Source organism: Maniola jurtina, chromosome 22 (genome assembly GCF_905333055.1).
Source record: "Maniola jurtina chromosome 22, ilManJurt1.1, whole genome shotgun sequence".
Lineage (NCBI taxonomy): Eukaryota > Metazoa > Arthropoda > Insecta > Lepidoptera > Nymphalidae > Maniola > Maniola jurtina.
Genome location: NC_060050.1, coordinates 3,748,457 through 3,772,500, shown reverse-complemented (window position 1 = coordinate 3,772,500; position 24,044 = coordinate 3,748,457). Strand labels below are relative to the sequence as shown.

Here is a 24,044-nt window from a genome sequence, read left to right as displayed (position 1 = left end):
ATGTAAATTGTTTACAGATTTACACAATCGTACGCCGCATCTGACGAGTCGCGGAAGTTTTACGAAATTATTTTCGACGGTTTTTTTTTCAATAAAAAGTTTACGTCGCGTGCTGAAAGTCTACGAAAATTAACGCTACGTAGGTACCTACTCGTAAATTGTTTACAGTTTTACACAATCGTGAAAAAAATCCGGACGTCGCCCGAAAGTTTTTCTTATGAAATTGTTTTCAAAGTTTAGCGATTTAGTAACCAACGCTTAGTAACGACAGATGTTTCTTAAAAGTTCTCTCGGCAAAAGTTAAGATTGTGCGAGTGTTAGCCATGAGGAATGTGTGTACGGTTTTAGTGGCTAAAAATAGTGGTCCGTAAGATATCGCTAAATTAACATATCCATTATTATCGTCATGCGATCGCTGAAAAAGATTATATTGAAGCTATGTCACTCGGTAAGTAGTTTGATTTGATTTATTTTTATTTGCTTCCTAGTTTCTAATATTTACTGCTAAATGCCAGCTGCCAGTACTTTCAAAATAAGTGTGAATAGTCAACTATTACGCAGGCGCACCTTCTTCCGTAGCGGTACTAGCGTAATAGTTAAGATATCACCCCTCCTATTCCGGACATGCACCTCAAACAAAGTTATAGCGTTTTAAGCATTTAAATATCACTTGCTTTAAGGAAGGAAAGCATCGTGAGGAAACCTGCATGACTGAGAGTTCTCCATAATTGTTAGCGATGGAATGATGATTAGGATACAATGATAAAATTTAGGTACTTTAAGCAAACCTACAGCTAGTAAAAAAAGTTCTTTTAGAAATTAATTTCTTAAATAATGCGTTCTATATGTTATTATTATTTTAAACGCCTAAACCCTTCTCTGAGAGAAGACCCGTGCTCAGTAGTGGACCGGCTGCATGGATGATGATGATGAAGTCAGAACTCGGAATAAGTGATTTTTAACTAACTGCCAAGAAAATTTTCATCCATAATGTATAATGTTTCAAGCATTGATGTTGGAAGAGCCAACACGTTTCAAGTAATTTAATATTTACTCAAATGGTTTGCTCAAGAATTTGAAGAATTTTCAATGGAGTCATTTATAATGAAGACAACAACATATTTTTATTTACATATATATAGACGACGATTTCAAGATAATACTAAACTGTTGTATTTTGTCTTCACACAATCCAAACCTCTGGTGTCAAAAGCGTTTATCGTTAATTGGATTTTTATCGGTACCATGCCGGATAATCCGACATCCGATTTATTTTTGATTAATTGACATTGGTGCTAATAATCCTAAAACAAATCTTTAACTAATACGTTCGAAAGTACTGTCTTCTTCCTTTTCTATAGGGACTAATGTCAAAAAGATGGAACTACAAACTGTAAACTCTGTATAGCGAAATTGAAGGGACCGAGTGTTTTATTGCGTTATAAAGAGTTATCGTTAATCGGAGAGTTAAAGAAAACGATATAATTTTACGAATAAGTCGTTAGCATTATGACAATAGTAATAAGTACAGTAAGTAGACACTTGCAACCATCGATAAAGAACACATTCATAAGAGTTCCAATGTGTGTAAGAAATGTTTACAACTTTATATCAGTACTAGGGGATGCCTGCGGCTTCGCCCGCGTGGATTTCGATTTCTTTTAAATCCCGTAGGAACTATTTGATTTACCGGGATAAAAAGTAGCCTATGTCCTTCCCCGGGATATATCCCAAGTCTGTACCAAATTTCGTTAAAATCGGTTCAGCGGTTGGGCCTTGAAAACGTAGCAGACAGACAGACACATTTTCGCATTTATAATATTAGTATGGATGGATTGTGTTTGAAGGTCAGTGAAATTAATGTTTTTTGTGTTTAAATAATGACGTATTGTTTCGCTATTGAGTGGTTGTGTGCATTAGTTTCCATCCATTAGTCTGTATGCGTCCACTTCTGGGCATAGGCATATTAAGGGTGCGCGACCACATACAGTCATTCTCATCCACCCGCTTCTCCTCACCTTCTTGATGACATCGTTCCAGCAAGTGGGATTATACTGCGCTTTCTTGTACGCGGTCTTAACAATACATCTGCCCTAGCGGCTGTTGGTTTTGCGACAGACATGACTTGCTTACTAAAACACATTATCGGACTCGGCTGACAGTCGTGGTATGTATTATATCCATGGAGATACGTATATCTCGACGGATATAATACATGTCTAAGTAGGTAGTGAACAGTATAAACTATCGGACGTGTCGCGTACGTAACCTTTAGCGTTCGGACGTCCTAAGCCGCGTCCCAAAGGACTGCACACCCCAAAGGACTGCACACCTTATTAGCCGCGGCTTACGGACGCGTCCCATAGTTTACTTCAGCTTACTAATCCTTTATGCTATATGAGTCACTTTGGTTCTCGTAGAGGTAGCGAAAAATCCATACTAATATCCATACTAATATTATAAATGCGAAAGTGGGTCTGTCTGCTATCTTTGCACGGCCCAACAGTTTAACCGATACTTACGTTTGGTACAGAGTTAGCTTATATCCCGGGGACGGACATGGGCTACTTTTTATCCTGGAAAATCAAAGGGTTCCCACGGGATTCCTCAACCGCTCAACCGATTTGTATGAAATTTGGTACTGAGGTATCTTGCGTCCATGTTATTGACATAGACAACTTTTTATGCCGGAAAACCAAACAGTTCCCACGGGATCTTCAAACACCTAAATCCAAGCGGACTAAGTCGCGGGCATCCTCTAGTATGTTATAAATTTACATTCATTTTTGTAATAAAAATAAATGAAAAGCTTCATCCACGTGTAAATTTTCACATTTCATAGTTTCCTATTAGTTACGTATATCACATAGCGACGAAATTCTCCGAAAATAGATGACCTAGTGTTACGAAAATGATCTCTACTTGTTCACGAGTGAATTCTTGTGTTATGACGAGGAACGTTACAGCTCCTCGTGTGACGTGGCGTTTACGGTTTACTATTCGTCATTCACTGACCATACATCATTGATCTTTAAATAGTCATTCATCACGAAAGCGTGATACTTTCTGCAAAGTTATGTTAGGTAGGTATTTGCACAATAGTCAATAACAAATCCAGACAAGTGTGGCGCATCTTCAGATGCTTTTTAGGGTTACCAAAGGGTAAAAACGCAGCCCTATTAATTATTACAGTTGTAAATTTTGAAAAATACGATTTTGTATTTGTTACAGTTTACAAACAGGTTTTATTTCAGTTTGCACTAATATAATTTCCTATTTTAGAGCGGTGATAGCCTCATGGTTTTTTAATGACTTAATATACGAAAAACCGTGGCATGATGTCAGAGACGTTTTGAAGAGTTTTATCAGAGAATGGTTAAGACGTGGTCCACTGTTCGGAGGTCGAGGGTTCGATACCTGTCATCCATCCACCTCACAATAAAAAAAACAGTTACAATACGTTAGAAAACATAAGATACATTTTTACGAACAAACTTTCCTAGCTTTAAATCGTTAAAAGGTATAATAAGCGTGGCTTTCCTAGGGCGTTCGTGTCAAAACTTTGACTCGGGAATTTCATAATAAGCGGGGCTAGGGTAGCACCAGCGATATTAGTCTTCGGATCTTTGTTCCGTCGCCATTAGGTAACTCGACTAAGTAGAGGGTTTTCGTAACACTAGGACTAGATAAATAGATAGATGAAATCTTTATTGCACACAATAACATGAAAAGGAACACAACACTAAAAGAAAACAGAAAACAATAATAGTGTGCAAAGACGGCCTTATTGCTTAGAGCAATCTCTACCAGGCAACCTTTGCTAAAAGGAGAAGCTAGTGTTGGATAGACTAGGTAGAGGATTTAATTTAATAGCTTGACTCTACTAGAAAACTTGTGAGTGAGTGGGTACAGGCACTAAGATTATTGCAGTAGCAATTCACAAGATCGGGCGTTATGCCAATTGTGCGAAATGTCAATACGAGGCATTAATACCGTGCCGTTTCGACGCTTAATCGATCTATTGTGCACATTTTCATCCACGCTTTTTTTTTAAATTTAAATAATTTAATCTAGCCAGTTCTGTCCCACGATTGGACAAGGGCAGTCGTCCGATGACTTCCCAAAACCCCATACTTTGTGCTTCAAGCATCGATCTATTGTGCACATTTTTATCCAAGCTTTTTTAAAATATTTTAATTTAATCTAGCCAGTTCTGTCCCACGATTGGAAACGGGCAGTCGTCCGAACCCTATACTTTGTGCTTCAAGCTAGTTTCTTGAGAATATGTAGCGACATCGTCGTTTTGGTCTATCACTTCAGCTTTGGGAATTTTAATGGAAGCACATTGCGGCTACAAGTTATTTGAAATATTTAATTGCGTGTATTATTATTGAGAAGTTCAGAAAATAAAGACATTCGTGATCCAGGTTTCTCGAAACCTTGACATGTTTTTAAGACGACTAAGAAAATAACTGTGACAAATGGATAGTGCGTTTATTGTGCAGTGGAAATAATAGAATAGATTTTTTTTTATGAAAGTGATTTGCTTAACACTCCAGTGATGGTTGCCAAAAAACGTCTGTATTTTGGAACTGCGGAGTTCTGGTAATTTGTTCTATGTTGTTTTTTTTTTCTATTTCTATTTTCAATACCGTCTCCATTAGATTGTAGCGTTTTATTGTTTAACCTGTCATTTGCACGTGGCAGGTGTGAGTGGCGACAGGTTTACTTATAACCTTCTTTTTATTGCGTTTTATTCATGTTTATTGAGCTTTTTCCTAATTTTCGTTCCTTGATTTATATTTAACACCTTGAGCTAAGCGGCAATTGTTCATTTCTATCTAATTGTATACTCTTATTTGTTTCTAACCCCCGACCCAAAAAGAGGGGTGTTATAAGTTTGACGTGTGTATCTGTGTATCTGTCTGTGGCATCGTAGCTCTTAAACGAATGAACCGATTTTAATTTAGTTTTTTTTGTTAGAAAGGTGGCTTGGCGTGATCGAGAGTGTTCTTAACTATAATCGAAGAAAATCGGTTCAGCCGTTTGACAGTTATCAGCTCTTTTCTAGTTTTCTTATACCTAGATGGTTTTGTGTCGGAGGTTTTTTAAAATTTTGAGTTATGTTATTTATTTCGTTGAGAATGCTTTATTTATTTCGAAGTTTTGTCTGTACATTTATGTACTTTTTAAACAATAGATTTTTGTGATGTTTTGTTTTTTCTGGATTTCACCACTTTTTTCAAGCTGTTGTAAGTCTCTCTCTCTCTATCTCTCTCTCTCGAACGGGAATTTTCAGTACTTACTTCTCTTCGGTTTGCTCATAGATCAATATCGTAGTTATCAATTTATTTGAATTTGACTGGCTCTTTGACCAAATGAAATATAATTTCACATACAGTCTATTATTTGTTGGCAGCCCTAGTAAACGCATCTAACTGTAATGTTGAGTGATATATTATGTGAATCATTGCATTGGTGCATTTTGTTTTATACCAACCTCGATGAGCTGGCGCCAGCACATGTATCGTGAACAAGCATTTCCGGATACCATCTTAACTAGCGCGAAACCAACTACTACCGTTACAAATCATTTATTCCACGCAAATTGTAGAACAACTGCCTTATGCATTGTTTGAGGTGTGTAAAGTAACTTAGTGGTTATTCTCAGGTGAAAAAAAGCCGGCAACTTTTGGTATATCACTACCCATATTATAAATGCGAAACTATGTATGGTTTGTCTTTTAATAACGTAAATTAATATCTGAAAAGTGACGTAGGCTACTCTTATTACTGAAAATCAAAGAGTTCCTACGGAATTTTCTCAAACGTAAATCCACGCGGACAAAGTCGTGGGCATCAGCTAATACTGCATAAAATTTCATTATGAACGATATTATTATTTCTCATTTATTTTTATGAAGCTGTCGCCTACGCCTTATTAAATTACCCCATATTGCAAACAAAATTTGTTTATGTAAACAAATTAAATTCTTTCTTTATTTGTAAGGATTATATCAACGGCTTATGCCAGTGATTTTGAAGTGAAGTTTTTTTAACAGAACCTTGGGACGACATGTTATTTTTGCCATTTACGTTAATGGCACGCGTCTCGCACAAAAACTCTCATAATAATTATTCAGTCAGTGTGAAAATAACCAATTGAATTAAAAATCGATATAACATCGATGTTTATTTTAATCGATTATTTTAAAAAATAATCGATTTTAATTTATATCGATTAAGTATAAAAAATAGATTATTTTACCTCTTCCCCAGCCTCGTCAGGACACCCACACGCCCACCCGGCCGGCCGTGAGCCCGGCGCTGCCCGTCAGCTCCGTGACCGCGATCCCCGTCGCCAAGAAGCCTGCCAAGACGAAGAAGAAGACCAAGACGAAAAAGTCCGTAAAGATGAAAACCAACAGCAAGGTCGATGTGCTTGACGTCGAGGCCGACAAGTAAGCTTTTTTTTTTCTTCTGGCTTTAAACGATTAGCCAATGTCAGGTTTGTAGTTATTTAAAAGTTAGGGAAAACGTCCGCTAAGTACGCAATTTCCCCCGAGTAAGCTTTAAGTTTTATTTCGGTCATCATTATCATCAGCCGACGTTCACTGTTTGACAAAGTCCTTGAATTCTGACAACGCGACACAACGTAATATCATCATCATCAGCCTGTAGATGCCCACTGTTGGACATTGGCCTTCCCTAAAGAGCGCCATCACACCCGGCTCTCAGCCTTCCTCATCCAGCCACTTCCCGCCAGCCGCTTTATATCGTCGGTCCATCGCGCTGGAGGGCGTCTCACACTACGCTTGCTTATACGTGGTCTCCACTCAAGGACTTTCCAGCTCCAACGGCTCTCGTCTCTACAACAGGCATGGCCTGCCCACTGCCTCTTCAGCTTGCTAATAGTTTGGACTATGCCAGTGACCTTGGTTCTCCTGCGGATCTTCTCATTTCGGATCTTATCCCTCAGGGAAACTCATAACATAGCTCTCTCCGTAGCTCGCTGAGCAACTTTAAATTTGTGGCCAAGGCCATTTGTCAGTGTCAAAGTAATATAATACAATCTGTTTTTATTTCAGCTCAATAAGCAGATCGCCTTCTCCAGACGATTATACAGAACAATGGCACATGGAGACAGACGCGCACGCCGTCATAGACAATCACAATCCGCAGAAAACAGAGACAATTGCGCCCATCATCACCAACGATGTAGACCACAATCATGTCAACCAATCTATGGTTAAAATCACTAGCAAACTCAATGGCACTGTTGTGTCACCTAAGAAAGCATTATCGAAAGGTGAGTTAATTTTTTGGTTATTTTGTGACATTATCACATTAATTACGCATTAGACAAACTAGATGTCACTGCACGCAGTTAAATCGTGCTAGAATTTTCTTACGAGATAATCATTCCAACCAATAGCCTCAAAAGCTCAACCGTTGCGGACCAGACTGAATCCTGAAAGGTCGGCGGTTCAAACCCCAACCGTTGCACTATTGTCGTACTTACTCCTAGCACAAGCTTGACGCTTAGTTGGAGGGGATTAGTCATGATTAGCGTGGTAAATATTCATAAAAAAATTGCGTATTTCGCATACTAGATGGCGCTGACGAAGTTAAATCTCGCTAGAGTTTTCATTCGTGAAAGGAAAATGGTCGAGTAGTGATCCGTCAAGATTACCATTTAAATAAAATCGAAGGTGATCTAAATTTAGTTGTATCTTAATTTAGTTGATCTGCAGGAATCATTAAGAAAGACATAGTTTTAGCAATAAATTTAGACACGTCATTTAAGTTAAGATATTCTCATAGGATGAGCAACAGTTTGAACTGATATAAGAATCTGATTACATTTTTCAGAGCGTCTCAATAAGGATCAACATTTTTTGACTACTTTACACACAACTAATCCCTTCAAAAGTGTGCCCACGCGCAAAGGTTATTTGCAAAGATCTAAAGTTTAAATGTGAAATAGTTGTACTTAGTATCAAAATATTTATTTGGATTAGACGGTTTAGTTTTGCCGAGTGCTTTATTTAGTACGCCGATTTTTATTTTAGACAAACATAATTCTGAAATATTAGCGATAGGTTGGTTACATGAGCATCATAGTATATTATTTAGCTTAGATTAAATTCGAGCTTATGTGCAAACGCATCTACAAATCAACCGTAGTGTAGTAGTTATTGTATTTCGACTCTCAAATTCTACCAGCGTGATGTAGAATTTTATACTTGGCCTACTGCAGTCCTGTATATTGACATATTTTAACCATGGTATAAACCCGTGTTTTACACAATTTGTAATTTGCAGCTGGGTTGTAGTCCAAATTACCAAATAGACCATATATAATCGGGATGATGCATGCCTATGTCAAAAATAAATTATTTTTTTAAGAATTATTAAATAGAGGGTCTTCCAAAATTCGTAAGAACCATGTCCACTGATAGTTTTAAGTTTGCTAACCATTTCAAATTATCGATTTGACTAAAAAAGTACGTCAAATTATGTCAAATGTCTATGACGCCACATGAATTTCTGTGAATTTCATACAAGCGCCCTTACTAAGCGAGCGTTTTGACGTTTGATAAAAAGTCACTGATTTGACTAGGAGTCATCATCCCTATTATAAAAACTGATATAACTTAAGACAACCTATTTGGATAATAAAACTGAGAATAAACCTTTCTTTTATTCACAGAATCACCCCTATGCCTACCAGAGTCAATAAGCAGTTGCCTCCGACCGTCCCTATTCCCGCGCGTGCCTCCTTACCTCAAGTTCGTAGGCCACGAAGAGACCTCTCCGCTCAAAATCCCCATGCCCATACAGAAACATCTGAAGTGGAAACTGACTACGATAACGCCTATAGTTGTGAAGAAAACTCTGACCAACTCGGGGTTTAGATTGGTGAAGAGCGAGTGTGACACAGCTGAATGTCCGCAGGAAGGTAACCCAGATTCATGTTTTCTCTCTCTCTCTCTCTCTCTCTCTCTCTCTATAGTCGTATTCCTCATTACTGAGGGTAGTGACCCCTTTCCATTAATTCTATCATGGTAGTTCTCTTGGGATTATAATACGGTGGGTTCCCAGATCCTTCCGCATACAATTCGACTAAGAGAACGCGACTCTTAGGTTAATTTACAGTTATTATCAAATGTTAGTGAAAATAATCGGAACCGACAGCTTAACGTGCTCTCTGAGGCACGGAGGAAACGAAAAAGCCGATTGGAAGCAACTGGATGGGTGACAGACTTCAGAGGGCCGACCCTCTGAAGTCTGTCACCCATCCAGTTGCCGACTTGGGTTAACAGTCAACACGTTGCTTATCAATCACAATCGATGTATTTGCGTTGTCACAACTAGACCACACGTCCCTCATATTCATGCTTATAATACTACAAATGCGAAAGTGTGTCCGTCAGTCTGTCTGCATGCTAGCTTCTCACGTCCCATCTGTTTAACCCCCTTTGGTTTGAATTATTTTAAGTTTGCTCTGACTGACTGTCTATCAATTCTAAAAATGTACAGTAGTGGGATATAATATAGACCATAGAAATTTCCAGTAAATTATTTAAAAAATTTATTATTTACTTCAAAGAATATAAGTCATTTCCATACATATCCTACTATACAATATTGATCTTTCCTTTACAGAAACGGTAGAATGGATAGGCATATGGGGAAAACATATGAAATCAGTAATGTTCCGAGCCATTAAAGACGGTCAGAAAATGAACCACTTTCCGGGAACTTTTCAAATCGGTCGCAAAGACAGACTATGGAGAAACCTACAGAAGTTATCGTCGAAGTATGGAATTAGTGAATTCGGTATAATGCCCAAGACTTATGTACTGCCACATGATCTGAAGATTTTGAAGCATGATTGGGAGAAGCATGCGGCTAATGATGAACGATGGATTATCAAGCCGGTAAGTTTAGTTTACAAGGCCATTACTAGATGACGCCCGCGACTTCGTCCGCGTGGATTTAGGTTTTTAAAAATCCCGTGGGAACTCTTCGCCTTTCTGGAATAAAACGTTGCCTGTGTTCTCGTCCCCGGGATATAAGCTAACCCTGTACCCGTCAGAATCGGTTAAACTGTTGGACCGTGAAAAGGTAGCAGACAGACAGTCACACTTTCGCATTTATAATATTAAGTATGGATTAGTATGGATTAAGACATCATCACATCACATGGACTTAGGTATAGTTTGTGTAATAAGTACCATTTCTGCTTTTTTTCAGCCCGCTTCAGCCCGAGGCACCGGCATCAAAGTAGTTTCCCGCTGGACGCAAATTCCTAAAAAGAAGCCCGTAGTGGTACAGCGTTATGTGTCTAAACCGTACCTTATAAACGGTAGCAAGTTCGATCTCCGGCTGTACGTTTTAGTGACGTCAGTACACCCCCTACGGATATACTTATATAAGGATGGTTTAGCTAGGTTCGCTTCTGGTAAGTATTATTATTTAAATTATCTTTACTACTATAAAATTGTTATCATGTCAGATCAATAGTTTATAAGCACAGTTCAAAAAAAAATTAGACCGATTGAAACGATGTAAGTTGCAAACTAAACGATCAAAATTTGTTAATTCTGAGGCTGACATTTATAGAGCGCACTTTGACTTTGCTCAGACATAAATCACTGTTAAAACGAGACAGAGCTATACTGCTGGCATAAATATATGTTTCTTCTTCTTCTTCACTTGATTGGTGGCTTTTAATAGTGCTAACCCAGCACAATGTACTTCGCCAATGTCGAGTAGAAAATCTGTCTTAATTTAACTGAAACTTACGTTTAAGTGCGCTCTAAAGATTTCATTCAACGTGAGATTAAGCTTAACCGATTTACGTATGGGCAGAGATAACTCGTAATTGAATAGGTGTCAAAATCTTTTGCTAACATTGCGCACAGCTGTAGTTTAAAAAGTGAAGTTTAATCTAATACACTTATACGTATACGATACTTTTCATACGATAAAAACGTTGTGGATCATATTATTTTTAAACAATACTATTTTATGCATTCAATGTATGATTCGGTTTTCCTTTTCAGTAAAATACAACGACGAGCTGACGTCACTGAACGATAGATACATGCATTTAACAAATTACTCAATCAATAGACTCTCTAAGAACTACACGCCTAATGAGGACTTTGCGGCTTGCGAAGGACATAAATGGTAGAGTACTTTTTAAACTAAAAAATCTGCATTTACAATGGGTGATGGAATGTTGTTCCACCATACAGCGATATGATGGAATGATAGGTCACAAGTTTTCTAACCTAACCTAAACATTTTTCGAGACCTGTTTAAAATTCGGTTCCTCCAGCAGGCTGAATCGCTAAAACTCAGTAATCAACACTATCTAACTATAATTATAGCCATAAAACGCATTTGACACTGGTTGGTACTACATTGTTACTTCACTGAGTGATATCAGAATAATTTTTCGTAGAAAACCTTTAATGGATGCAAAATAAATGTCAAATTGGCTCGGTTGCTATTATTGATTGTTGATCATTGAGTTAGCGAATCAACCCGCTAGTTATTGGGAGCCTAGTGCCTAGTAGTTAAACAGCTACAGTGTGACCAACGTAGTCACCTCTGATTGGCCAACACTCTCTTGCTATTGGCTGAAATGCATTGTTGCAGCAAGAATACCTTAAAATCAACCAATCACAACATGATTGATGCAGCTTTGTCATAATCTAACACCTGTGAGGCTGTGCTATTTAACCTTTTGGGTTGTTTTTCAGGACATTACAAACTCTATTTCAATACCTAAAGACTGAACAGAACGTAGATACGGATGCACTATGGGACTCTATAAAAGACCTCGTGATCAAAACTATAATATCGGGCGAAGCCAGCATCAGTTCGCTCACGAAAGCCAATATAACCTCTAGATATAACTGTTATGAGTTGTTTGGCATCGATGTGTTGTTAGATGAAGATCTCAAGCCGTGGCTTTTAGAAGTAAGTTGTAGTTATTAATATAAAACTCTTCGTCTGTGTTGGTGCTAGCTAGCGGGCGTGCTCTGCCTTTTTGGAGTGTTTTTTTTTTGTTAAAACTGACTGGAAAGCGCTCTAAGGGGGTGCCGTGCGTATGTCGGCGAGCGCCGGCAAAGACGGGGTCCATACTTGTATAGTAGTTTCCCTAACTTGTTACAAATAACTACAAACTTGACATTGGCTAATCTTTGTAAAGCCAGATGAGAGAGAAAAAAAAACTGTATTTTAAAAATACCAGTGTCAAAACTGTTTCAACTTATAAGAATATTTTTTCAGAATTAAAAAACTGATTTTTAATAATAAACAAAAGACAATAAAATTCTGATTTAGAAGGAATTATTGTTATTACAGTTTTATTAGCCAATAGTTCAAGATTGGCTGAAAGTGAATAAAGTAATGCCTTTTAAAAACAAGAATATTAGTCATGTTGATAATGACTAATATTCCCCTTTCCTCTCCAGCTAAGCGTAATGATACGCACAGTAGTGCATATTCAAATTCAAATTCAAAATATTTTTATTCAACTAGACTTTTATAAGTTCTTTTGTATCGTCAAAAGCATCTACCACTGGGGGTGGGGTTTGAACCGCCAACCTTTCGGAATTCAGTCCGCTCCTTAACCGTTGAACTATTGAGGCTCTAAGTTTATGTTGAATGTTTTAAATAATATTTTGACTGTCATCCCCCGCGCTTCGCCTCTTAATCATAATCATAATTCGGCGCTTGCTAGAAACCTTTGGCTTCGGCCAAAACTTTGGTCCATTTTGATTGAAGCCTAAAGGTTTGGCTAAAGGTAGCAGATGCCGAAACTGCAGCCTAAAGTACGGTTAGACACTGTTAACAGTAACTATCTGTTTTGTAGGTAAACATCTCGCCAAGCTTGCATAGCGCATCGCCGCTGGATATTCACGTGAAAGGGCCGCTGGTGAGCGCGGTGCTTAACATCGCACAGTTCCAAGTTCCCAGCAAGACTAACCTCGACGTATTATCCAAAGAGAAGCCCACCAAGCTGGTAACATCCTTTTCAATACACTTGCTCAAAAAATGCACTTACAGTGGTAGTAAACATTGCTTGAAACAAATTAAACTTACAGCACTAGTGCGATTTTTTTTTAAATTTCTTTATGGACCTCAGGTGCCCTATTTTTTCTAGTGCCTCAAGACCAAATGCCGAGTTAAACATGGCTCAAAAATTTGATTGCACTAATGCGATTTTTTGCAGTGTTTTTTATTTATTACTGACCTCTGGTGGCGATTTTTTTCAATAAATCGATATACTTACCTTATACAAAATAGGTAATTTTTTAAAAAGTTGATGGTATTTTGTTTTTTTTTTTTTTTTTTGCGAATTCTTTCATAATCGATATCTGTATTAAAACATCTAACATTTCTGAATTCACACAATTTTTTTATTTATTCTTGCACAATTTAATTTCAGACCGGTTTGCCTTATGACAGTAGATTGTATACAGTGTACCTGTCAAAAGAAGAAAGAGATAAACATATTATTTACACTAACATGGAAGACAGAGATATGGTAAGTTTTAGATTATAAAAAAACATATTTTTCTGTTTCTTGTACTTGGATTATTTGGAGTACTTGGCCTAAGAAAGCAACTTGGAATAAAGAGTATTATAGTCTATTGTATCTCAGTTGCAAAGTTATGCTGAATTTCGGGAGATACTACTGGCAAGATGGATAAGATAAGGAATGAATATATAAGGGAAAGTTTGAAAGTAGGTGCCAGTGGTAGAAAGGATGAGGGGTAATAGATTGGCATGGTATGGGCATGTAATGCGGAAGGAAGAAAATCATGCCACTAGAAGAATGTTGAATATTCATGTGAAAGGAAAGAGGAGAGGAAGATCAAAGAAAAAGATAGATTGCGTTAAAGAAGATATGTGAGTAAAAGGGGTGGAAAATGCGTTGACGTATGACAGAAGTGAGTGGAAGAAAAAGATATATTGTGCCGATCCTACATAGCGTGGGATAAATGACAGGAAGAAGAAGATAAGAGATACTACCGGCGGGATGGCGTACACGATACCGATCTCTAATTTTGTTGTTCACAGCAGGTATCTTTTTACTAATTCTACAGTTTAATGTTGCCTGAAGTTTCGTAAACTAAAAATAGATGTAGGTGTAGCAATCGCGCGTTAAGTCTATTTCTTCAGGACTAAAAAGTTTCTAGACCGAAAAATTGCAGCTCTTAATTGTACCTGAGTGTTTATTTTTTAGTATCTCCGAGACATCCTCTCAACGCTCACACCAGACGACGTCCGTCACCTCATCCAAGCGGAGGACGAGCTGACTCAGATGGGGCCCATGGAGCGGGTGTTTCCCACAGAGCACTCGCACAAGTATCTGGGCTATCTCGCGGGCCCGCGGTACTATAACCGGCTGTTCGACGCCTGGGAGACGCGCTACTGCGCCAACAGAGAGCCGGGTGAGTCATGACTATTTTGGAGGCGATCACAATGGATCGGAGACGGTCGAAGTGGTACAGGGTATACAAGAACCTGCATAGCCCCAAAGCAGAAGAATTCTATGACACTAAGTACATCCCTCACACGCGCCGCGCAGAAATCTTTGCCGGCAACAGACGCATGTCGTCGTACGCAGCTCTCATTATGTTAATTCCTGACAAAATCTGCTCCGCCCTGCTACACTACATCGCCTGCGTGTCAACATACGGTTAGCCTTGACATTATATTATCTTTGAGATTAGAAGGAAAGAAAAGAATTATTTTTTACATAATCCGGTGCTTGATAACTAGTCAAATCAGTATCTTTTTATCAAACGTCAAAACACGCGCTTAGTATGCGAGCTTCTATGAAATACTGGCATGTGACATCACCATGAGTTGAGGTACTTTTTTTAGTTTAATCGATAATTTAAAATGGTTGAAACTAACAAAAGACGTGGATTTTACATATTTTGGAAGACCCTCTATTTAATAATCACTGACAAATAATTTATTTTTGACACAGGCAAATACCATATTGTAAAATATAATACAATACTTTTGAAGTATGAGTTATTAGCAGACGCCCGCGGTTTCGTCCACGTGGATTTAGGTTTTTCGAAATCCTGTGGGAACTCTTTGATTAAAACGGGAATTACGGGATAAAAAGTAGCCTATGTGCTAATCCAGGATGTTATCTATCTCCGTTCCGAATTTCAGCCAAATCCGTCCAGTGGTTTTGCGTGAAGGAGTAAAAAACATACAAACATACACACACACTTTTTTTTTATGGAGACCCACAGTATTAACAATAAACAAAAGGTAACACAAATACAAAGCACACACACCACAACAGTCTCCAACGAAAAGTTATCACAAAATTAAAACACACAATAGCCGGGTATAAGAAGGTACATAGGAAAAGAACAGAAAATAGGTATACACATAATATACACACAAACTTTCGCCTTTATAATATTAGTGTGAGTGACTATAGATATATCCCCCACTTTCCAGGAGTGGAGCTACTACGGAACCTGTGTGACATCGGGTACCACTTGGAGGTGCCGCCCGTCCCGCTCAAGGTAACTTTCCCCTCTGTACTACAGCGCGCCATACTACTGCTGCTGGCTTTGTTCTCTGTCTCGCTCTCTCCGCTCACCCTCTCACCCCGCACTACTGCTGGTTAGGACACCCGTTGTAATCACAGCTTAGCGGTAATATCAGTCGCGGAAAAATATTTGAGTTTATAGCGAAAGTAGTTACGCCTCATGCTGTTTACGTAAACTGGTATAATAGAGATGATGACTACTAGTCAAATTAGTGACTTTATCAAACGTCAAAACGCTCGCTTAGTAAGGGAGCTTGTATGAAATTCACAGAAATGACGTCATAGACATTTGACATAATTTGACGTACTTTTTTAGTTCAATCGATAATTTAAAATGGTTAGCAAACTTAAAACTAACAGCGGACGTAGATCTTACGAGTTTTGGAAGACCCACTATTTAATAATTCCTAAGAAATAATTTATTTTTGACCTAGGCATCATCCCAATTGGTGTAGACAAAGCTTAAGGTTAACTTCTTTGAAGCTTCTCCAAATCGTGTTACGGGATGTTTTTTTTTCTGATCTTATTAAAACTATGCCAGATATTTATTTATCATTCCATCATCTAGATCCGACAACAAACAACAAAGTAATTTTTTTTTTATTATGACCCACGAAAGATCTCTATTTTAGCACTTTGAGACAACTTCGTGTGTTAATAAACTATATAAAAAATACAGCATTGCAAAACTAATACTGTAGAGGCATACTTAAAATTAATATCAAATGACTGTGTATGTTTAAAAATTTTTGATTAGTACTGACTGACTTTGCGGTCAAAACATCGTACATCTTTCTCTTGAGTGCGTCCCGCCCGTAAATGTTGATTGAAATAGCACAAACTCACGCACGACTATATTATGCTCTTACTCTTACTTCACACAACACCAACGTTACCTACGCATGCGTTCGTTTCTGAACTGTATATTCGCTAAGCTGTGGTTATGGCAATTATGATTTATTCCCAGTTCTGCTCTGGTGTTATTCGTGACTATTTCGAAATACAAGATTTTATATGACTTGTGTTAATTCATTGTTTCTATTTCTCCTAAAACTTTACTCTAAAATAACTAAGATTTTAATTAATTCAATCTACTATCATTATGATAAAATACAAATAGTGACATTATTATTTCGCTCGCCTAAACAGATCGCCTTTGTCCGTGATTTGCCGATAAATTTTCGTAAAAAATTGTATAAATTACTGTTTTAGGCAAAATATATTTTCAAAGTAGACAATCTAAATTGTTCTAGGTATAAATTTCGACATAACGACACTATTATAAATAACAGTTTTTCATAAAAAATAACACCAGTGTGGAGCTGATTTTCCCTTTTGTATGTTTTATTCGCATATAATATGTATTTGTATTGTATTGGTGTTTGGTATCATTTATTTCACAGTTTAGTTATCTTACAGTTGGCCATCGCCATGCCATGTTGTAACTTGTAATGTGTCAAAGATACTTGATTTTGTATCTTTGTACTTGAACTTGCACATTCTTAACCCAACTGTACGTTTGCTGTACTGTGGTTACCTTATATGTATCATTTACAATCTTCACTGGATATATATTTGTTATTATCATTAATAAACGCAATGCATCATCAATATCATATTATCTTATTGACATTATAGAAATAAATATGGATAAGAACCACAGTTAATGAAACCTATTATATAGTAGAAGAAAAAATATTGTATTAAAGATTTTAGAATAACAAATTATAGAGACCATCTCTGTCTGTACGTCTGCCTGACTGACTGATTGACTAACTTTAAAATTTTGAAATATATACAGATAATATGTCTGTCAAAGTAAATTTAAGTGTGAAGATTGAAAATGGCAGATTACGATTATATTTTTTACGTATCCATTATAATTTTAAAATATTATTTTATGTATGTTGGTTATAGACCTAAGAAATAATAATTTAATAGGCCCTAGATAAAATTCACTGCCATGTCTAGGTAAGGTTAAAAAGTTAGGGCTATGAATGTATAACAAAGTTGGATCAGGCGCTCTTAATACCTACTTATCGCTATCCCACTGTAACTTACACATTTGAGCGAAAGGTCTCCCATTGGTGTCCTACCTCTTGCTCGGGCCCGCAATTCTGCCCAGTTGTCTCGCTCTCGCTCGGCAGTCGAAGTGGGATAGCGATAACTAGACACTTGTTTCAAGTAGGCTAGGAATGTTCTATTTATAGGTATATATAAATTCATGGTTATAGAGGTACACTTGTGTGAAACGATTATATGTTATAAGTTATAACAACTTATAATTGCAGGGCAAAACCGGAGTTAGTGTGGTGAGGCATTTTGTGTTAAAGCATGGTTTCATTACTTTCTTTCTTTTTTATCTGTGAATGCGTAAATGAAATTTTAAAAAAACCGTAATTAATTAGTGAAGTAAACTTTCTGAATTCCGAAAATAATAGTTCAAAAGTTATTGGTTTAGTGGCTTAAGTTAATTCGAATAACTTAATATAAAGTAAATACTTACTGAAAACTCTGTCTCCACCTTAGGCTGCATTATCTGCTTGGTGTGATTGCAGTCAAGCGTACGCCTATATTGTTAAAAAAATAGTTCAGGCGTGTAAAATTCGCATAACGGGCTAATTACACTTGAGTGAAATTTACAGGAGGTATATCTAGCCTGTAAAAACGTGTGTGCACGTTACACACACACGTGCACGCGGACATTACTCCGCATGTGTTAGTTCACTTCAATTTTTGCAGACAATAATAGGAAGAATCGTTAGAAAACAAAAATCATTTGCGCATTCGATTTATTTTGTAAAAATCTTTAATCCGTCCTGGACATTAAAAATTGTACAGATTTTTCAATATTCTAATTTTTTTTCTTCAAAATTTTGTATCTGTGGCGTGTTTATTGAGACCTTTTTGTCTGTGGCTGTCAGGGCAAAGTCACAAATGCTCTCAGGCGAGCCTACTTGGGTTGTAAACACGTCGCTCACAGTAAGTGCGTAGATAGGAGGCGGCCCAGAGACACCTACCAGAGCCCTCTCGCGCGACCTTTTTAGTATTTTTAATCTGTACAAGCTAAATGGAACCACTAGGGATGCCATAGACAATTCAAATATAGAACGAAAGCTAGTGAATCAAATGTTTTTTTGTATAGCGCTAGATCGTACTTCAAGACAACTAATTTTTATTAACGTAATTAGATTCGGGTATTTTGAAATGTACCTAATTGTTAATTATTATGTTTTTATCGCTACAATCCTATTTGCCCCGAAGTTAATCCAAGTATTGGATAGCATTGCATGATTGGTTGGTGTGAACCCCAATATCACAGAGGTGTTCCAAATATTTGTTATTTTTATAACAATTATTATTATTAGAAATCAGTTTTTATATGAGAGTAGATTTTTTCATAGATTGTATAAAGTAATATTTTGAAAATTAAAAAGTACTGTAATTTCGCTATAGATGATATAATGAATTATTGTAGTAATTTGCTCGTACTTCTGTATTATATTAACGTAACTTTGACATTTGTTGAACCATAGAGCAACGTTGAATAGATCATTGCTACTTTGACACTTTTTGAATCATAGAGTAATTATTCTAGGAAGGTAAATGTTGGTGCTATATTTTTGAGAGTATTTTGGAGTATGTAGTTATTATGTAATATTTGTAATGTATTGTTTTTTAGTCAGCTACGTATCGGGAGTTAGGAAATGTATATGACCTAACAGTTTTATTATCTTCATCGTCGTTGTAACAGGTAATACAAATTTTCTGTTTGAACGCTAATAAAATGTGTTGTGGTCCGTATTTTTTTTGTACTTAGGCCGTTTCTTGATTTGTGCGTGCGGCAGCGGCGCGGTATATGTAAAACCGAATGCTTACCCAGCTCAGACAAAAAATCAAGGGGGATTTGTCAGATGCGTAAACCCGAAAGGGACAAAAAAAAAAGAATTAATTCGCACGAGCGTTAAAAAAGCGTTGCGTTAAACCCCGGCGTTGCGCTGAAAATACAAAGTGCGCGTTAAACAAGCGTTAACGTGTGAACAGATACTTGGGAATGCTTTTATTCTATTTGAACGTTTTTTTAACGGACGTTAAAAAAAGCTCTCATGTGAATGAAGCCTTAGAGACCGCCACCGCTGCCGGAACGACAGAATAACAATTATGTGCAGTTGTTTTTATTATAGATGTGTAAGCGAGCGTTTTAGGCTATTTATTACAATTTTTTATACCTTAGGTGAATTTTTAATCGTTAGTCTTAAGGAGTAATCGTTATATATTTTTTTAGGTATATATAGATAATTTTTCATACGATAATGTGGTGTATTTGTGTTTATATTTTATAAATATTTATTAGTATATGATGCTATTTTCATTATTGTTTTGTCATTTATATATCTTGACTCCACGCTTTCGCATTACCCCCTTTTTCATACTTTAAGCATTTCGTGAGTTTCTGACAATATTTTTTATTATTTTTTTATTTTTTGTAACGCAGTTGCTTAATTTTTTTTCTAGGCTTAGGTTTTTTAATTTTTTTATTGTCAAAACTCACTCACGTATTCATATTTTTGCTCTGCCGTTTAGTCTAGTTAACTTTGCTAGTTAACATACCTAGTCTCCAAATAAAATTTTAGTCCAAGTTTATTTCATTAGTTCATCCAAAATCTAGAACATTGCATGCTTAGATTAGAAATGAAATGCACCAATCAACTCGCGCAATGTGCTGTTTTTCATTACCATTTACCTACACGCTTAATCTATGTAATTCTTTAATTATCACTAAATAAAATTGAGACATAAAGTGAAATTATTTTCTTGCCTCATTTTATTACCAACTTTTGATTTTATTTTCACATGATTAGTTGATACTAATTTTTAATTAATTATATACTCGCTGCTGTAATGACTAAAATCAATGAGATCTTCATTACTGAGAAAGTAAAAGAAAAATATTGATCTCTTCTGTAAAGTGTAAGTGGGTTGATATCTAATAGTCAATGTTACATCTGTGGAATTACTCTTCATAGGTGAATATGATTAATATTTACCATGTTGGGTTCTAAAAATCGTATAATTTTAAAACTTTATGCTTATTCAAAAAAAAACACAATAATGCTTTCTCTCGCCATCATTATATTTATTGACACGGCCATACTGCTCATCATAATATTCATACGACACGGCCATACCGCTTATCATTATGTATATTCCTACGACACGGTCATACCGCTTTAGTCCTTTCAACTAATGATAAGATTTTACTATGCAAAATACGTAAATATTCATTTTGCAGTCCGAATTTTATTTTCCATAGACATTTAAAATATTTCAATAGCAACTATTACGTCAGCACAAAACGTAGTAAACGTATGAAATATGCCGCTTTACATGCCGTCACCTGTCAATTTTTTTAACCTATTCAAATGAATTACTATTCTCTACTTAATGTAGTTTATTTATAGTTTTGTATTTGAATAATAACAAATTTGAATAAAGAAAAAAGATGGGCCTTTAAATTTTTGTAGAATAAAAAGACAGTGATGGTGGTGAGGCGGTATACTAGCGAGTGAGTAACGGTGTCCCCCCTCCCCCGCCCCCGTCCCGCGTTCTCCCCGTCCCCCGGTGTTGTAGCGCGCGGCGGCTCAGCAGTTGGATCGTTGCAGAATGACGTGGACGCGCCGTCGCCGCCCGCCTCGGAGAGGCCTTCCGTGCCCTCGCTCGCGTCGGAGCGTGCCTCTGCCGTCTCGCTCGCGAGTCGTGGGCCTCCCACAGCCGGGCCCCGCGGCTGCGCAGACGCCGTGCCCCGCGCGCCGCCCCTCGCCGCCCCCGCGCTGCAGCCGCGCGCCTAGCGCCACCGACCTCAACATGAACGAGTGCGACAAACCGGACTTGTGTTGAATTTATAGACTATGGCGCCAATCCTGTTGTCTTTCTTTAATATAAATTTAGAGTATCTGCATCTTTTTCTTTTTAACATTGCTAAAGAAGGACGGAACGTGAATTTTAAATTTGAAGACTATATTTTAGTGCACGCTACCTCGCGACTGGCAGCTAAAGTCACGAGGTTTGAAAGCTCTAAATAAAATTTGAAACTGTCAAACTGTCTCTGTCCTTATCATATTACAGTAGTAAAAAGAGGATGCGAACACTCTAAAATTTAGTTGTGCTCAGAATCAGTACCTATATCAGTGTTACTTCTCTAAAGACTAATAAATCTACTTTTAAAGCTCATTATGATCACTGCTAAGGTCTAAAACGCATATTCTACTTATGTTATGCATTATTGCCATTTTTAGTACACAAGCAAAAACAACTTGTGACAGGAGCTTTATAAAAACCTGTAAAATACTTATAAAAAAAAATTATCAGCTCTACTATTTGGGTAAAAGTAAGCTATTTGGCGCCACTTAGGAGAAAGGTTCATCGGCCAAAGAGTTCTTATATTTTGACACCATTGTTGATACATAAACAGTACCCGGCAGGAAATATTGCATACTGAACTTTAGAAAGAGATAACGATTTCGTGGAGCGTTGTCTCTGTCGTTTAAAAATGTGTCGATCAATAACAATTAAATAATGCACTCGTTCTATGTCACACACTGAATTCAATTTAGAGCATTTATTTACTTTAGAGAGTTGATGCTGCGTACTCGACATTTGACGTCCAAACGCACTTACGCTGCGCTGCGCGACGCGGCATGTCATGCTAGTTTATATGAAATTGTATGGAGCCAAACGCACTCGAGTGACGCGATGCGGTAAATATCACACTAATATTATAATGGCGAAAGTTTGTGTTTATGTTTGTTACTCTTTCATGTAAAAAGTACGGATTTGGCTGAAATTTAGAATGGAGGTAGATTATACCTAACACATTGGCTACTTTTTATCCCAGAAAATCAAAGAGTTCCCACGGGATTTTTGAAAGCCTATAAGGTAGGTATACATGCGAACGAAATCGCGGGCATCAGGTAGTAGTATATATGAGTTTGTATAGAGCAAGGCGCTGCCGCGTCGCGCGTTTGTGCGTTTGAACCCTTACGTGAAACGAAATCTTACGAGTATTTTAAATCGTATAGGATTTTGCGAAATTCGCAGCAATTATACAAATACACTTGCACGAGTCCGCTAAATCTATTTGTTTTATCGGTCCTTTTCTTACCAACCGCGGAAATAATGTGTTTAAAAGTGACAGCATTACGAAATTTAAGTAAACCAGATTCAGCGATTTAGTGCAAGTGATCCCAGAACACTTAAACTGTCTAAGACGTTGAGTAAAATTGTTTTTTAAGTTTTAAGGAAAGTAAATTTAGGAGTGACTAAAACATACGAACTGTATGGTGTACCTTAACTAGATCACACGACGCGAATCGCTGATAAAAATTTGAGTACCTAAAATATGCGATGCGCCTTGTGTGCTCCAGTTCTTAAGATTAGTCAGGAGCTTACATCCTAGTGTATTACAATAGTTTAATAGTATATCTGTGGTAAAAAGTATGTTTATGATTAATATTGAATATTCTGAATCACTCAGTTCTCCACTGCGTTTTGAATCTTTTTGACATTCCTAGGTTTCAATTGTAAGGTTTGTTTTATGGAGAAGCAACAGGTGTTATGCTTATAGCTACTATAGAAATACAATGCTCAAGAATTGAGATAAGTGCTTCAAATGCGGCCTGAAAATAGGAGATCCTTATTTCAAATTACTCAAATTTTAGACTACGCTTTATTTTTGTTCTTATTTTATAATTATTTTTTTTTAAATTTTCAAATTTATTGTCGATGACTAGAGGTCTTGATAAAAATATTTTGCAATCATTATTAAACTTTATGTTCATGTGTTAAGGTTTACAATAAACTGAAGTTGTTGATATTATAAAACTTTTCTCTTAATTTCGTGGTAAGAAACATATAATATGTGTATATGTGTGCAAACCAGGCCACTTGAGCTATGACATTTCGTTAGTGACCTATCATCTGCCTACTATGATAAATCTATGTTTGCTACAAATGGCTATATTTGTGGCCTGTTTATTATTACGCCGCAGCAATGTTGGTATGCGATTACAATATTTTGACCGTACTTGATCGGTTATAGCCAATCTACAATTTTACGAAACAACCAAACAACTATTTTGGAGATGAATTGGCATATTAAATACTACAATCATCGGGTTCAGATGCACATATAGATTTTATGGATTTAATTCTTGATACAATGTACGACATTTTTAATTTTAGCATGCGGCCCTGTCGCATCGCATGCCGCAATGTGACTCTGTTTTGCTTCTTCGTAAAATTATCCTTAAGGTGGAAGCGACGGGCCTGCCCGCGAAATTCAAATTTAATTTGGTTTTTCGCAATTTGTAAACTAATACGACAACGTAGGCTTATGGTATTTTAATTGCGAATTCTCACAAATTAGTCGATACTA

The 24,044-nt window shown here is 36.9% G+C and overlaps 1 protein-coding gene across 4 annotated transcripts in view; it reads left to right on the top strand.

Moving 5' to 3' along the window:
• The window catches only part of LOC123876870 (tubulin polyglutamylase ttll-4-like), a 30,973-nt gene extending 7,977 nt beyond the window's left edge, over positions 1–22,996 (top strand). Inside the window, exons 4-17 of one of the 4 annotated variants that reach the window (XM_045923263.1) lie at positions 6,280–6,461; positions 7,089–7,309; positions 7,873–7,950; positions 8,714–8,962; positions 9,670–9,944; positions 10,261–10,468; positions 11,073–11,199; positions 11,778–11,997; positions 12,896–13,045; positions 13,472–13,570; positions 14,273–14,480; positions 15,517–15,584; positions 18,535–18,592; positions 21,274–21,391. In XM_045923263.1, coding sequence (XP_045779219.1) covers positions 6,280–6,461; positions 7,089–7,309; positions 7,873–7,950; positions 8,714–8,962; positions 9,670–9,944; positions 10,261–10,468; positions 11,073–11,199; positions 11,778–11,997; positions 12,896–13,045; positions 13,472–13,570; positions 14,273–14,480; positions 15,517–15,584; positions 18,535–18,592; positions 21,274–21,278 — 2,148 coding nt within the window. In that variant the 3' untranslated portion in view covers positions 21,279–21,391. Of the gene's footprint in view, positions 1–6,279; positions 6,462–7,088; positions 7,310–7,872; positions 7,951–8,713; positions 8,963–9,669; positions 9,945–10,260; positions 10,469–11,072; positions 11,200–11,777; positions 11,998–12,895; positions 13,046–13,471; positions 13,571–14,272; positions 14,481–15,516; positions 15,585–18,534; positions 20,555–21,241 lie in introns of those variants that run through there. The other 3 variants (XM_045923261.1, XM_045923262.1, XM_045923260.1) reach the window with 3 other exon arrangements.
• The last annotated feature ends 1,048 nt before the right edge of the window (positions 22,997–24,044 follow it).